Below are 13,166 nucleotides of genomic sequence, written 5' to 3'. Positions count from 1 at the left end.
TATAGTACTTGGTAGTTGGTGTTGTACTTTTCTTTCATTCGATATTTACTGTACTCACTTGTTGCATGGGACAGTGTCCTCAGCATTAGCTGTTCTTATCCTAAATACTTTTGTCTGGAGGAGTTTTTACTGCTTCATTGAGCCCCCTGATATAAACTATTTCATACTCCCTACACTTGGGAGTAATTGTATATGAAATGCAGTTTTATGTATTTAATTTCAGGATGTCCAGCAGCAACAATAGTCATGACTGCGTGTTACAGTTCTGATCTGTGGGGTGGTGGCTATTATTGTACACGTGACATTTAGTGTTTTGAAATATTTAATTATTTTTCTAATCTTGATTAAATATGTATATTTGATGTAGGTTTATTTGAATGAATAAAATTTAAAAATATTTATCTTCAATCGGTTTTGTGGAAACATGTCAACTCGTTTGTTCTTTTGGAGTTTTGTTTTTTTTAGATTGACCAACGTGAAGACATGAAGTATGTAGAGAGAGCTGTAGATAAAAACTGTCCTTGTCCCTCTGTGCCACAGGTCTGTATGTTCAGACTGTCACGTCCCCGCATGATCTCACACAAAGAGTATCTATTAATATTCTCTGGTGGCATGAACAGGACACCATGTCTATCAGTTGTACCTGGTTTATCCAGTAGAGGGTCACGGAAGGTTAAATTGTATCCTGGGGTATCCTGGGCAGGTCACCAGTCCATCACAAGGCTTTCATAAAGAGACAACCATGCACACTCACACTTAAGGACAATTAAGAATCACTAATTAACCTGCCGTGCATGTCTTTCCACTGTGGAAAGCACCTGACAACATTCACACTCCACTCAATAATCCCCCAGCCGACACACAGGTTCAGACCCAGAACTGTGCGACCACAGTGCCAACCGCTGCATACCACACTCGTCAAGCCATAAAAGAAAAAAACAAACCAGGGGACACTTGAGCTCCATAAATATATCCTGAGATACTTTAATGCAGAATCTGCTGTACATTTCAGGGTATTTGTAAGGAATGACCACTAAGTTTCAGTGTGCTCTGAAGACAGAGCGTTAGCAGAAGAAAGGAGCCTGACATTCAGCCTCGCACCAAACATTACAAACATTTAGCTGAAAAGGTTACATCTTTGCAGACCAAGAGCTTTGGAGGCCTCAGATTTTTCCTGGGAAGGTCCCTTCGTCTCTCTGGTCGTCCCATTTCTGGACCTAAAGGGACAAGATTTCAGAGACGAATGTATCATGAGACATAAATATTTATTTTACATGATAATTAATCTGCCAGCATGACATGAAAAAAACACTTTCTTGCGACATTATTGATGGAGGTGTGACCTAAAGGACTTTCTGCCTACTGAGAAATATTTTCCAGGGGTTTACGTCCTACTGCTGCGGATTTACCATTAAACTCTGCATACACCAGAGGACAATACACTGCATGGGTTGCCCTGTAATGTGTAAAGTTAAACCCAAGGCAGCATTTGGGAGAAAGTGGTAACGATTTACGATGTTGAACAGTAAAGTTTTTAGAGATAAAGAAGTCAATATAGGTTGTACCTGCATGTATTTTTACTCTGCTGAGATTAATTGGGAGGAATGTTAGTTTGTACTTTCTATGTTTTGATTCTGAGGACTGAGCAGAGACTCGCAGGAATGCTGGGAACGAGAAAAGTTCTTTGACCCCTGCTAAACAAACTCATCCCCCTGACAGAGGAGAGTGGTATATTCTGCAATTCTTCTTCAACATGATTGTCAAAGTCTCGTGTAAAAAAAAAAAAAAAGTTGAAGTAACATGAAAGACATGTACCCAGGACATGGGGCAGAGTGATTTGTAGACCCTCTTGTACCAGTCGCAGGGGGCTGTGTCTACTCCTTTAGCATCCAGAGCTTTCTGACAGCGGTGGTAGTCTATAAATAGAGAACAAAATAACAGCAACAATGAATATCAAAAATAGCCTGCCGGTGACCTGTCAAATTGGATTAGCTCCAGCTCAGAGGGTGGGCAACACCTTTAAAGACCCCAGGTGACCTGAATACGCTCTAGCAACATTTGACAGTTAGTACAGCAGTAAACAAAAGTTGTAATTTGACCTACAATGTCTTAGAACACTTTAATAACGAACAGCACAACATGTCTCACTTTGGATCTTTCACCCACAGTTAGAAAAGTGTTCAGTCAGCTGCTTTGACCTTGACCAGCGCTCTTACCCAGGTAGTTGGACCAGCAGTTCCTGGTCTGGTTCTGGTTGGGGAATCTGGCATCAAAGGGAGCAGTGCGATATTTCTCAAGTTTGGCTTGAATGTCCTCAGCCATTTTCACCTCTGTCTGGAGAAAATCATCAATGCAGACTGTAACAGGATGCAAAACAAAAGGCCTTTTCCCGTTACCTAGTTACCATAGCTCATTTCCTCAGACTCAACAGAGACACCCCCATTTTAATGCACATGTCATTTATTGCTCTGCCGGTGCAGTGAAAGGATTATTTTCTATTTCTGAATTTGCGCAGTGAGAGCGGTTCGCCAGAGGATTATTTTGGGGACATTTTAGGGGTGCTGCATGCGACACCTGAGAGCTGAGCCTGCAAATCCATCAAATAGTCCTTAAACAGAGCCAATCTGTGGTATAAAATAGACCTATGAACGCAATCGACTATCAAAAGAGCACCCGATTGGGTATTTTTTACTCCAAAAATGCGCAAAGCAGGTAGGATATATGTGTTAAACGGTATTGGCAGACATGATCAGCCTCGTCCACCAGGCCACTTCAGGCATTTCCTTGTGATAGAGCCCAGTTTCTGTTTCCTTTTCATTCAATAAACAGGTATGCTATTGTTATTGCATTTAAACAATCCGATTATTTCGTTTCTAATGACTCTGAAAATGGATAAAAACAAATCTACAAGCGAAACTGAAATCCTTGGACGCAGCAGCAGATCCCCCTTTTTTTCCAAAAAAAATCTTATTATACATTCACCGCCGTTAGAATACATGTTCCCGGTCTCTGTCTGAGTAGAAATAGCTTAAAAGGAGTAAAATAACCGCCGGTAAACGTTACCTTTGTCGCTGGCTTTGGCTCGAGCTCAAAGTGACTTTACACCGGACGGTGAAAGTGTGTCGTTCCTCTGATAAGCGGTGCGCGCCTCACGCGTGCGCTCCGGTTTGGAGATATTGCAGCCGTGCAGTCCTATCATAAGGGTATGGCGGACTCAGGTCACATTGAACTGACAGACACTTCGCAGGCTGCCGGCACAGGTCTGCTGCCAAGTGATGAGGGCGTAATGAAAGGTTCCCCGGGGTGAAATGAAGCGACACATGGGGATCGTGGCATTTGTTATTTATTTTCAAGTGTTTTAATGTCCTGTTCCCTGCGCACATGTTCAAGGCGGAAGCATTCTTCCCTTCAGTCTTTTTTGTTAATCATTAATAGGTGTTTGTTCTGTTTAAAGTAGCTCAGGTGGCTGGGTTGCAGGTGGAAAGCAGTTTTTGCGCTTTTTGTAGACATGGAGCACTAACATGTGAGGGGGTGACCGAACCAGGAATGCACTGTCTAGGAACCAGCGGGGTCGTGCGTAAGTGCAGCGGCCAGTGTCTTTATGACACGTATCAAATGTACAACAGGGTAAAAGAAGAGCCCTGGTCATTTATTACAGCAGGTCGGTTTATTGGTGTGCGCTTCAGCAGACTGGTGACTTGGCATTTTCTCAGTGCGGAGCTGCGTGTTCCTTCTGTAGCATGGACTTGAAATCCATGGTAAATAAAATGCTGCAATATTGGCTAAAATTCATCCCACTGTACTCCAAATGCAAACACGCTCCTCCGTTATCCCCATCGTGACCCAGCAGCGTCCCGCCGTTTGTGCGCCCCCACAAGTCCCGTCGCGCCTCCACACCCCTCCAGTCTCGCCTCTTTTTTTTTTTTTCCTTTTTTCCTCCTCGTGTAGCGGGATCGCGTTAAAAAGAGACAGCAGGTACCGCGGCGGGATAAATGATCCGGTCGTTTCCCTACAAGGAGAGACTTTCCATTCCCAGTGTTTGTGCGTGAGGGTAAGGAGCCCGTCAGCAATGCGTGCGTCATGGCGAACAAATCACGCGCTGTAATTATTTAGGGAGTAAACGGTACAGTACAGCCCCGGTGATACGTGACTGACTTCCATACATCCATGGATCTCACTGTACGGGGCTGCACTGCGCATGGCCGCTGCGCTCTGAGTCCACATGCAGCAGAGGGCAGCAAAATGCCATTCGGATTTGGTTCCCGGATTATTAGGGTGACTGTAAATATGAGGTGTAAAATAGACAGGGTTTATGTTTAGCTTATGATACCTAAACTAAAAGATTGACTTTCATATTAAATGTGTTCATCTAACATAAAAATGAGCAGAATTTATCTGCAGGGCTTCTTTAGGGTTCTTGATCACACAAGCCTTGAATAATCACTTTACCAAGAATGAATGACATTAGAGCACACTTTAATTCCATCCATCCATCCATCCATCCATCCATCCATTAATCCATTATCTATACACCGCTTAATCCTCACTAGGGTCACGGGGGAGGCTGGAGCCTACTTTAATTCCTTGTTAAATATTATATTATATAGTATTTTAATAATTGATATTAAGTAAAATCCCTGCTGTAATTAACTGGCCGACCTTCTCTTCAGCACATGTAATGAAATGCCAGAATACTGCTGATTTGTTGACATTGTACTTAACTGTCAGATGAACATTTTTGTTAAGTGTTTTTTTTTAACAATTTACTTTTGGCTGTTAAAAGTCAAATCACTGGAGGGAAAAAAGGCATTAATTGCAATTTTAACCTTAAAAACACAGGACAAAACTGTAACATCCACATCAAAAATCTGTATTTTTATAAATGGTATTTCCTAAAAAAAATATGTTACCGATAAATTTGTTAATTAGGGTTGAAAAATGGAAAATATTATTGTTTTTTTTGTAAATAGAAAGTTGTTCTTTTACTTTTTGTTTCTAACATTATAGTATTCCACCATTTGCTGACTTTTGCAACTTTTCAAATTTAATTTTTTTTAATGTGTAACTTTTGACTGTTCACGTTTCTGCCACTTGTTTTTGAAAATGAGTGTTTCCTGCAACTAAATATACAAAATTCTGCTCTCTTCCTCATGTCCCCTGGTGGTGAACACAAGAAAAAATACTCTGAGCCTCTTCCTAAATCTACAGCACATCCATCCATTATCTATACACCTCTTAATACTCACTAGGGTCATGGGGGGCTGGAGTCTATCCCAGCTGACTCAGGGTGAAGGCAGGGGACACCCTGGACAGGTCACCAGTCTATCACAGGGCTACACTTAGAGACAGACAACCAAGCACACTCACATTCACACCTACGGACAATTTAGAATCACCAATTAACCTCAACATGTTTTTGGACTGTGGGAGGAAGCCGGAGAACCCGGAGAGAACCCACGCTGCATGGGGAGAACATGCAAACTCCACACAGAAAGATCCCGGGTGTCCTCACCGGGACGCAAACCGGTGACCTTCTTGCTGCGAGGCAACAGTGCTAACCACTGCTCCACCTTGCAGCCCATCTACAGCATAATATTAATAAATTATATGAAATTAATTAAAAGGATTTTATTGATTTCTTATTAGTGTTTGCTTTTGCAAAGAGGCCTACATCTTCTGGAAGAATCAGGGTTTTCTGCTTATATTCCTTCTTAGTTTGCCTCTGACTCTGATGAAGACACAGCAGTGTTGAAACGTTTGTCTGTTTGCACAGTAAATGGCTGAACAGAAATGTGCTCGAGGCTTCATTTTCTATTCTAGGAGACTGTGTCTTCATCTGCTACAGTCAGAAAGTTGCCCAACAAAGTCTGACTGTGTTTTCTCTTACATGGAGACATTTCTGAACCCAAAGCCATTATTTTAAAAATGTTTAATATAACTCAAATTCAAACATTTCAGTACAAGTCAGAAAGAAAAGTCAGCTCCATTAAAGGCCTGCTCCACAGGTTCAATATATTAATGTTTAGAAAAAACAAGACCCTCATGTTCACTTATTTATCTAATAGAAATCACTGAGAAAAAAACAAACAAACTGCTTTCTAGGAGCTGTAAACCCACAGCAATGACTCAGTATTATATGAACCATTGAAACTCAGCATTGAGTGAAGGTTTAGTCAGTGTGCGCTGAAGAATATCACAAGTTACATCTTGGATTGAGTAAGTAACAGACATGTACAGTACCATTGACAAGACTGCCTTACTGATACTATCATGAACAGGATACGTAACGAAGAATGTCATCGCATAGTGTTTACCTTAAGGTTCATGGGCTTTCTGCTGTTTTTCAAGTTTCAATGAGTACGTGTCAAATCTACCCAAACTAACCCCTATCACAGTGAAACCGTTTCTTTAAGGCGACTTTGATTTCAAATACTCAGGATGTAGCCACTGGAGTGGTCTGCGTCTGCTACCCTTAAAGCACTGGCAGGAATACACTTGCATAGATTCAAATAATAATCCAGCATCTGCAATTTAAAACAAAAAAAAAAACAACAACTTTGCATTGATGCATGAAAGTGCCAGACACAACACAGCAAGGCAAGTTTGATGGATTCATCAGCAGGAGAACAGCAATATGTGCGGAGTGATTGTCAGCAAACAGTAGCTCTTTGGACACTGGATAAACCTTTGATAGTATATATGCAGTGAAGACAGATAATGCCCAGTTTGTCCAAGGAAAAATTATGGAAAAACTCTGTCCTAAAGTTCACTAAACCCAAAGGAATTTCTTTGGTGGTCAGCAGTTGGAAAGTCAGAACTAGTATACATACTTCTTTTTTTTTTTTTTTGGAAGTCAAAATGGTTTTAAGATGTTACAGTTGGTCTTTTCACCAATCGCTGAAGCGGAGTCGGTTGAAGGCCTCTTTGATGTCCTCGTTGGACTCTGAGCTCCCGCCGGTGCCAAAGCGGAGCACTTTGCTGTCAGGGACGTCCTGCTTCAGCTTCCGCTTGCTGAGGACCACGGTGCCCTCAGCTCCCTCCATCACCGGACCCGTCAGCAGGATGTAGGCAGCATGGCGTCCACGCTCCATCAGCGTAGCTAAGACAACAAAAACCAAAACAAACACGGTCACCAAAAGAGCTGACCTCTGTGGTTTCCCATCCCCCCGACCGCTTAGTCACACGTCACTGGCAATACAATTGTGTTTTAACAAAGTCAATACGAGAGCGAAAAGCACCTTTGAATGTTATGATGTGGTCCATGACATTAGTAGACTCGAGGAGAACTTTAGAATAGAGAGGATGCAGCATGTAGGAGCGGCGGTCGCCTGCTAACGGTATCTGCAGGAAAACATTTGAGTTGTCAGATTGCAATTTGTAAATCTCTGAGTAGCCAAGTTTAACCCATGAGGAAACTATGAAATGCTTCTTTTAATGGAGGCAGCGGTGTACTTACAGTTGAGTTGAACTCTGAGGGCATCATGCCCCAGAGCATGAACACTGAGAAGAAGTTGGTGGTGTGTATTGAGGCGGGTCTTGGTGAATTCGGACTGGCCAAAAGGTTGACTTTCCACAGCACGCCACCAGACTTCCCATCCAGAATCATTACCTACATACAAGACGGAAGGTGGTGCAATGCCCATATGAGAGAGGCAGGGTGTAGAAAATATCATTTAATTTACTGTGTGCAGTGTTTATACATTTTAAACCCAACTTACCCTCTTTGTGTAGTTGCCAATGTCCTCTTCAACCACAATATCAAGTATTTCATCTTTGTTAAAGTGACCAAAGGAGGGCTCACTGAAAGAACACAAAGGAAAAGATATATTTGAGCTTAATGTAGCAACAATAAATATTTCACTGGAATTTAATGATTTCTCCCAAAACAAAAAAATGACCAGAATTTATCTAGAGGGCTTTTATAGGGTCGTTGATTGAGACAAACCATGAAAAATCACTTCAGAGAGTGGAGATTTATGGTTTTACTAGGAGGGAGTGATTATTTTGGATTGTCATTTATTGTTTTATCGGTGGACATTTGATTAGAGCTCTTATAATTACTTGACTCAAGGCCTCACGAATGTTGATGTAGGTTTTTTAAAAATACTCCAGTCAATAAATTTTAATTCTTAGGTTCAATATTCATTTTAAGAGCTGCAACTATTTATATTATTAGCAATTAATTGCAATGAATCATTTCCTTTTGCTTACCCAACAAACCAAAACCCAGAAATATCCAATCAGCTGTCACAGGAAACCATCAAATATTCACATTTGAGAAACCAGATTTTGGGCATTTTTGCTTAAAAGAACTTAAGTGATCAGTTTCTAAAATAGCCGCCAGTTGATCAATTATTCAACTAATCAATTCAGCTATAAGTAATTTGTAGATGCTATGAACACCTAAGTTTACAAAACTAGAACAACAACAAACTCTTGGGGACAGAGGGATGCAACAATACACTTTCCACATCTCAAACTGTAGTATTAAAGTCCCACACAATGGTTACCTGAGGATCGTGCTGGTATTCACTCTCCACAGTAGCTGCAACGTTTGTCCATCAACTAACGCCACCTCTTTGTCGGTCACAACCAGCAGGTTCGATGAATCATCTGCTTCTTCTTTTCTGAGCACTCGACTCACTGCCTCAGACCTACAAAGCAACACAAGTGTCACAGTGACGACGGGCTGTATTGTCCAAGTGAGAACTAAGAGGTTATCGTGGGCTGCTTCTTACTGGTAGATGGGTACAAGGCCAGATGTGGCACTGGCATTCTTCTCCCAGACTTTGTCCTGCTTGAGGCCTGCCTCCATCCCTGGTTTAGCCTTGGCAGCGATCCTCCACAGAGCCAGTCCATACAAGCCAGCATCTGTGAGCGAACACACACTTACTCACTGCTGCCATCAGGTGTAGCACATCCATGTGTACACGTCTACAGACAGATGACAAATTAAAGGAAAAACCTAAACCCAGTAGAGAGGGGATCAGGTGGTTCTGTTAAATTTTACTCCACTTGTCCCCTCAGAGGAAAGAGTCACTGCAAATCAATACAAAGTTGAGGGATCGCCTTTATGCTATGATGAAACATCTCCAGCTAGACTGATGTGGTCTCTTCAAGGATGATAGTTCTTCAATCCATTGGGCCTGAGGGGTCACTGAATAGTTTGATAAAAACACCTAACGAGGGAATGCCTTTTAGAAGAAAGTTGTTCCAGAGACTTGGAGAATCAACACTAAGGTGCACTGAAGCTGCTCTGGTGGCACACCAACTTCCTAAGACACTTTATGTAGGTTTTTCCTGTAATTTGTCACTCAGTTGTAGCGGGGCATCAACTGGTTTACTTTTCCTTGTCCCAGTATCAGCAGTGGGATCCAAAGAACCCATAATAAACCACTGCTTCTTAAAATAGAGCACAAACAGGTTGTTCCATTCTAAGAACTGCTCTGAGAAATAATACTAAGACTAAAATTAGATGTTTAAACTCCAAACAAATGCCTTTCTTAAATGTGTTACATAAAACTGATTTATAACAACAGGAAGACAGACTACACTCTGTCATATTCTGATACTTTTATGCCACAGTGAGCAGCTCTTTAGTCTCTGGCTAAGCAACTGCATTTTCCACGACATTCCTGATGAAGATCGTACACACCTCGAGTTTTACATCTAATTCCACTGGTTTCTGGCATGACATGAAGGCTTTTTAACTTCAGATAGTTTTTATTTCCGTTCACCTGAGCACCTGAACTACAATTCCTGACGCTTTTTGAGCTATTTGGACAGAGTGCAGCACTTCATTGTTTAGGAAAAGCCTAACTGGTTTGACTGCACATATGTCACGTCCTGTTGTCACCGTCGGAGCTGATTTCAGACACAAACCTTTTTGCAGTAGTACGTAGTGAGAACCTTTTGCAGTGCAGTGGAGAAGATGATTGGCTGTCTGCGTGGAGTCAAGAACTACCGTGGAACCGATCTGGTCGCCCGTTTTTCCTGAGAGCAAAACCAGCTGAGTCTGCAGATATGACAAGTGACATTAAAACTGGGTGGATAAGATGATTTCAGTGGCAGGGCTCATCACATTCATATTAAAGTCCCGTTACAGTAGATTAGAGGGAAAATCTAAAATAAACAAATTCCAAACACTGAGCAGCGTATTATAATTTAATAGTTGCACTGTAATACAAACAGGAAAGGAAGGAAATAGCAAGAAATTGTTGCAAGGTAAATAAATACCATCATTGGAGCTTACCTGTGTGCTGTCAGTTGCCACCAGAGCCACATCACCGACCTTGTCTCCATCCAGATCAGGGACACTGAGGACAGGCACTGAGCTGTGCAGACCAGTGGGCTGAGGATGCTGCCAAACGACTTGACCTGAAAACAAACCCACCATTCAAGAGCAGAGCATTCAGTCTGACTGGGTTATACAGCTGTCTTATCACTGCATCATATATATATAACCACCAAATCACCTTGCAGCCCTGTAGGTCATCAATACAACTTCAAAATATATTCTAAACGTAATCGGCAACCACTACAGTGATGCTACAATAGGGATGACACGACAGAACCTCCTGGATTTAGTTAATAATGTGTGCTGCTGTGCGATTCTGTGTCATAAAGTAAAGCATTATCTTGGAGATGTTTTTTACACTCTTGTATGCTATTTCTGGTGTGCTGCTCAAAGGATACGTGGCTATCAACAGTTATTCCAGGGTTCCAACATTGGTACTAAGTGAACCAACAGAGGCCTGTATCTGACGTTTGTTATGATGTGGACCAGAGTTTAAAACCTCTATTTTTTGTGTACTGTAGGAAGTTAGCTGTCACCCAGCCCCTGAAATTGCATGAACAGGAATGCGGTTTGTCTGGAATATCCAGTTCTTGTGGTGAAAACGACAAATCCGACCCAGACCCACTCAAGTAACTGGGTTAAAAGTAATGCCTGCACAAAAACACACCATCAGAGCGAGAGAGAGATTTAAAATGCTCTATAATCGCGTGAAAATTATCCACAGGGAAGGGTTTTTTTTTGTTTTTTTTTTTAAATGTCTGACTAAAAAATTACATATCAATGTGACTGAACAACTCCAATTTTCTGTGTTGTTTTTAATGTGTTAAACTCAAAATGGGGACGCTGTGGCTTAGGTGGTAGAGCAGGTTGTCCTCTAATCGCAAGGTTGGTGGTTCCATCCCCGCCCCCCCAACAGTCAAAGTGTGTTATGTGCACACACACAGACCAAATTCTGAGCAACAGAAAATCAAGAATTTGCAACTTTCCAAATATTATTGCTGTCTGCAATGGTGGAAGTTTATTGTGCAAAAACCTTGTTTATTGATGGTGTCTTGATGTTGTAGCTCTTTTTGGAACAGACTTTATATAAGGAGTTTTTTGTTGTTCTGTATACCACATATATTTTATAAAATACAGAATAAAAATGTTCTGTAATGTGTGACACACGCTAAAAGACATGAAACGAGTCACTGACCGTTGTGTTTGTCCATGGCTGTGAGTTTGTCAGAATGGGACAGCAGGCAGTCCCAGGTCCTCCCTGTTTCTTTGGTCAAACCACATTGAGCCCAGTGGAACTCGCGTTCCAGCGGACTCTCCCACAGCGTCTCTCCATCTGTGCCGTCCACAGCCAACACAAACACACATGGTGCAGACAGACCTGGAGAACACACAGAGTTAAGCTGAATCATATTTAATAATACAAAGCAGTTATATAGCGAGCAATCCAACTCTTGTTTCATCATAGTTAGATGTAAAATGAGAAGCATCTCATACCTGCATCAGCACACGATTTGGTCTGAGTGCCTTCTATGTTTTTGAGGACGAACACGACATCCATCACCTTGTCGTCGTTTGCATGCTCGATAGCTAAGAAGTCATAGGTTGCTGAAGGTGGAGAAGGAGAAAGGAAAAGCAGTTAGTCTCACGTGTAAGACGATGCCAAAAGATGATTAAAAAAAACATGAAATTATACATACCCGATTCAGAGAAAGTCCTGTTCCACATAACAAGATACTGTGGTCTCACAGGACAGGGGAGGATGAAGGAGAAGGCAAACACGATGGTGAGGCAGATGAACAAGGACAGAAAGAAGACTGCGGTTCGCCAGTGGGTCAGCTTGGAAAAATTCAAGCCGTCCTTACAGCTCTTCTTCTTCTTCAGCTCTGTCGCCGTCTGTGCCGTCCCCGTCTCTGCCCCATCTTCGCCCCTCTTCAGGGGGTCGCCCTCGGTGGCATGCTCTGTGGTCTCCATCGCTGCCTCAATGCATTACTGGCTCAGAGCTGCTTGACAGGAGGAAGGACATTTACGAAATGCAAAAACACTTCAATGAAAAAAAATCCTGATAGTTTCCTGCAGAGTGAATGGCCCTATCTGTCCCAGCGTGGAGGGGATTACAAAATCTGCAAGTCACCACACAAAAGTGTCTGGCATTCACAGATATATAGAACATGAAAAAATACTGGAGGCAGCAGTGTCTGTCAGTCCAGCTAGTTCTGCTGCATCAACCTTTGTGGATCTCTGTCTATTCAGACGTGCCAGCTCTCACTCCAGAGATTTCTCATCACAAAAACAACAAGCCCGTAATAAACAGTCATCATGGCCCAGGAGAACACACCCTGTTGTTTGTTCTGCTACCACAGGCTTATTACTCCGGTGTCAAACGGGGAGGAGACAATGGTTGGTCTCATAACCTTCATACAGCAAGCAGATCGGCTGTCAAAATTACTGAACTGAGCGTGTAATGTTTATTCACGTAACGTTTTCTCCACCTCATAGTCGGATATGGTGGCGAGGTTAGGAATGAAAAGTTTGACACCTGGTTAGGTTAGTTTGCTAACTTGTTGAACGGAGGCCAGCCCCCCGCAGAAACAGGACGAGGGTCAACGCTAGCACAAAAACATCCTCCATTTTTAGCTTAACTGAACAGTTTACGCAGATCAGAGAAAAGTTTCTCTTACTTTGACTCTCCACTGTCGCTTCTTGTTACTCGTGTGGCTAACAGAGGTAGCAGGCCTGACACACTTTGACCGAGCTGCCTGTCAACTTTAGCTGCGTAAACAAATCAGAGGCAAGTCCACCAGTATGCGAATGTATGAATCCTGAGCTTGTCTCTCAGGTAGCGCTACGCTGAAAATGGATAGCCTCAAAT

At 42.2% G+C, this 13,166-nt stretch overlaps 2 protein-coding genes across 3 annotated transcripts; both read right to left on the bottom strand.

Moving 5' to 3' along the window:
* Positions 1–959: 959 nt before the first annotated feature.
* On the bottom strand, positions 960–12,671 carry cox6b1 (cytochrome c oxidase subunit 6B1). Of its 2 annotated transcripts, none has more exons than XM_008302880.1 (4): positions 12,667–12,671; positions 2,217–2,330; positions 1,816–1,916; positions 960–1,217 (listed from the first exon to the last, which is right to left on the bottom strand). In XM_008302880.1, exons 2-4 carry the CDS (start codon positions 2,320–2,322, stop codon positions 1,164–1,166), a joined length of 261 nt encoding a protein of 86 aa, XP_008301102.1. In that variant the 5' UTR covers positions 2,323–2,330; positions 12,667–12,671; the 3' UTR covers positions 960–1,163. The 2 variants fall into 2 exon arrangements, with proteins under 2 accessions (XP_008301102.1, XP_008301101.1); XM_008302879.1 differs by lacking the exon at positions 12,667–12,671 and adding an exon at positions 3,064–3,194 and having other exon boundaries at positions 2,217–2,334.
* On the bottom strand, positions 5,915–13,146 carry fam234a (family with sequence similarity 234 member A). Its single transcript, XM_008302882.1, has 12 exons — positions 12,976–13,146; positions 11,995–12,297; positions 11,792–11,902; positions 11,493–11,675; positions 10,253–10,377; positions 9,883–10,015; positions 8,739–8,871; positions 8,511–8,654; positions 7,719–7,800; positions 7,457–7,609; positions 7,239–7,341; positions 5,915–7,099 (listed from the first exon to the last, which is right to left on the bottom strand). Exons 2-12 carry the CDS (start codon positions 12,266–12,268, stop codon positions 6,888–6,890), a joined length of 1,653 nt encoding a protein of 550 aa, XP_008301104.1. The 5' UTR covers positions 12,269–12,297; positions 12,976–13,146; the 3' UTR covers positions 5,915–6,887.
* Between the last annotated feature and the right edge of the window lie 20 nt (positions 13,147–13,166).

This window comes from Stegastes partitus, unplaced genomic scaffold (genome assembly GCF_000690725.1).
Source record: "Stegastes partitus isolate 25-593 unplaced genomic scaffold, Stegastes_partitus-1.0.2 Scaffold1901, whole genome shotgun sequence".
Taxonomy (NCBI): domain Eukaryota; kingdom Metazoa; phylum Chordata; class Actinopteri; family Pomacentridae; genus Stegastes; species Stegastes partitus.
The sequence above is the reverse complement of the archived record's forward strand: the minus strand, read 5'-3'. Positions and strand labels throughout refer to the sequence as shown.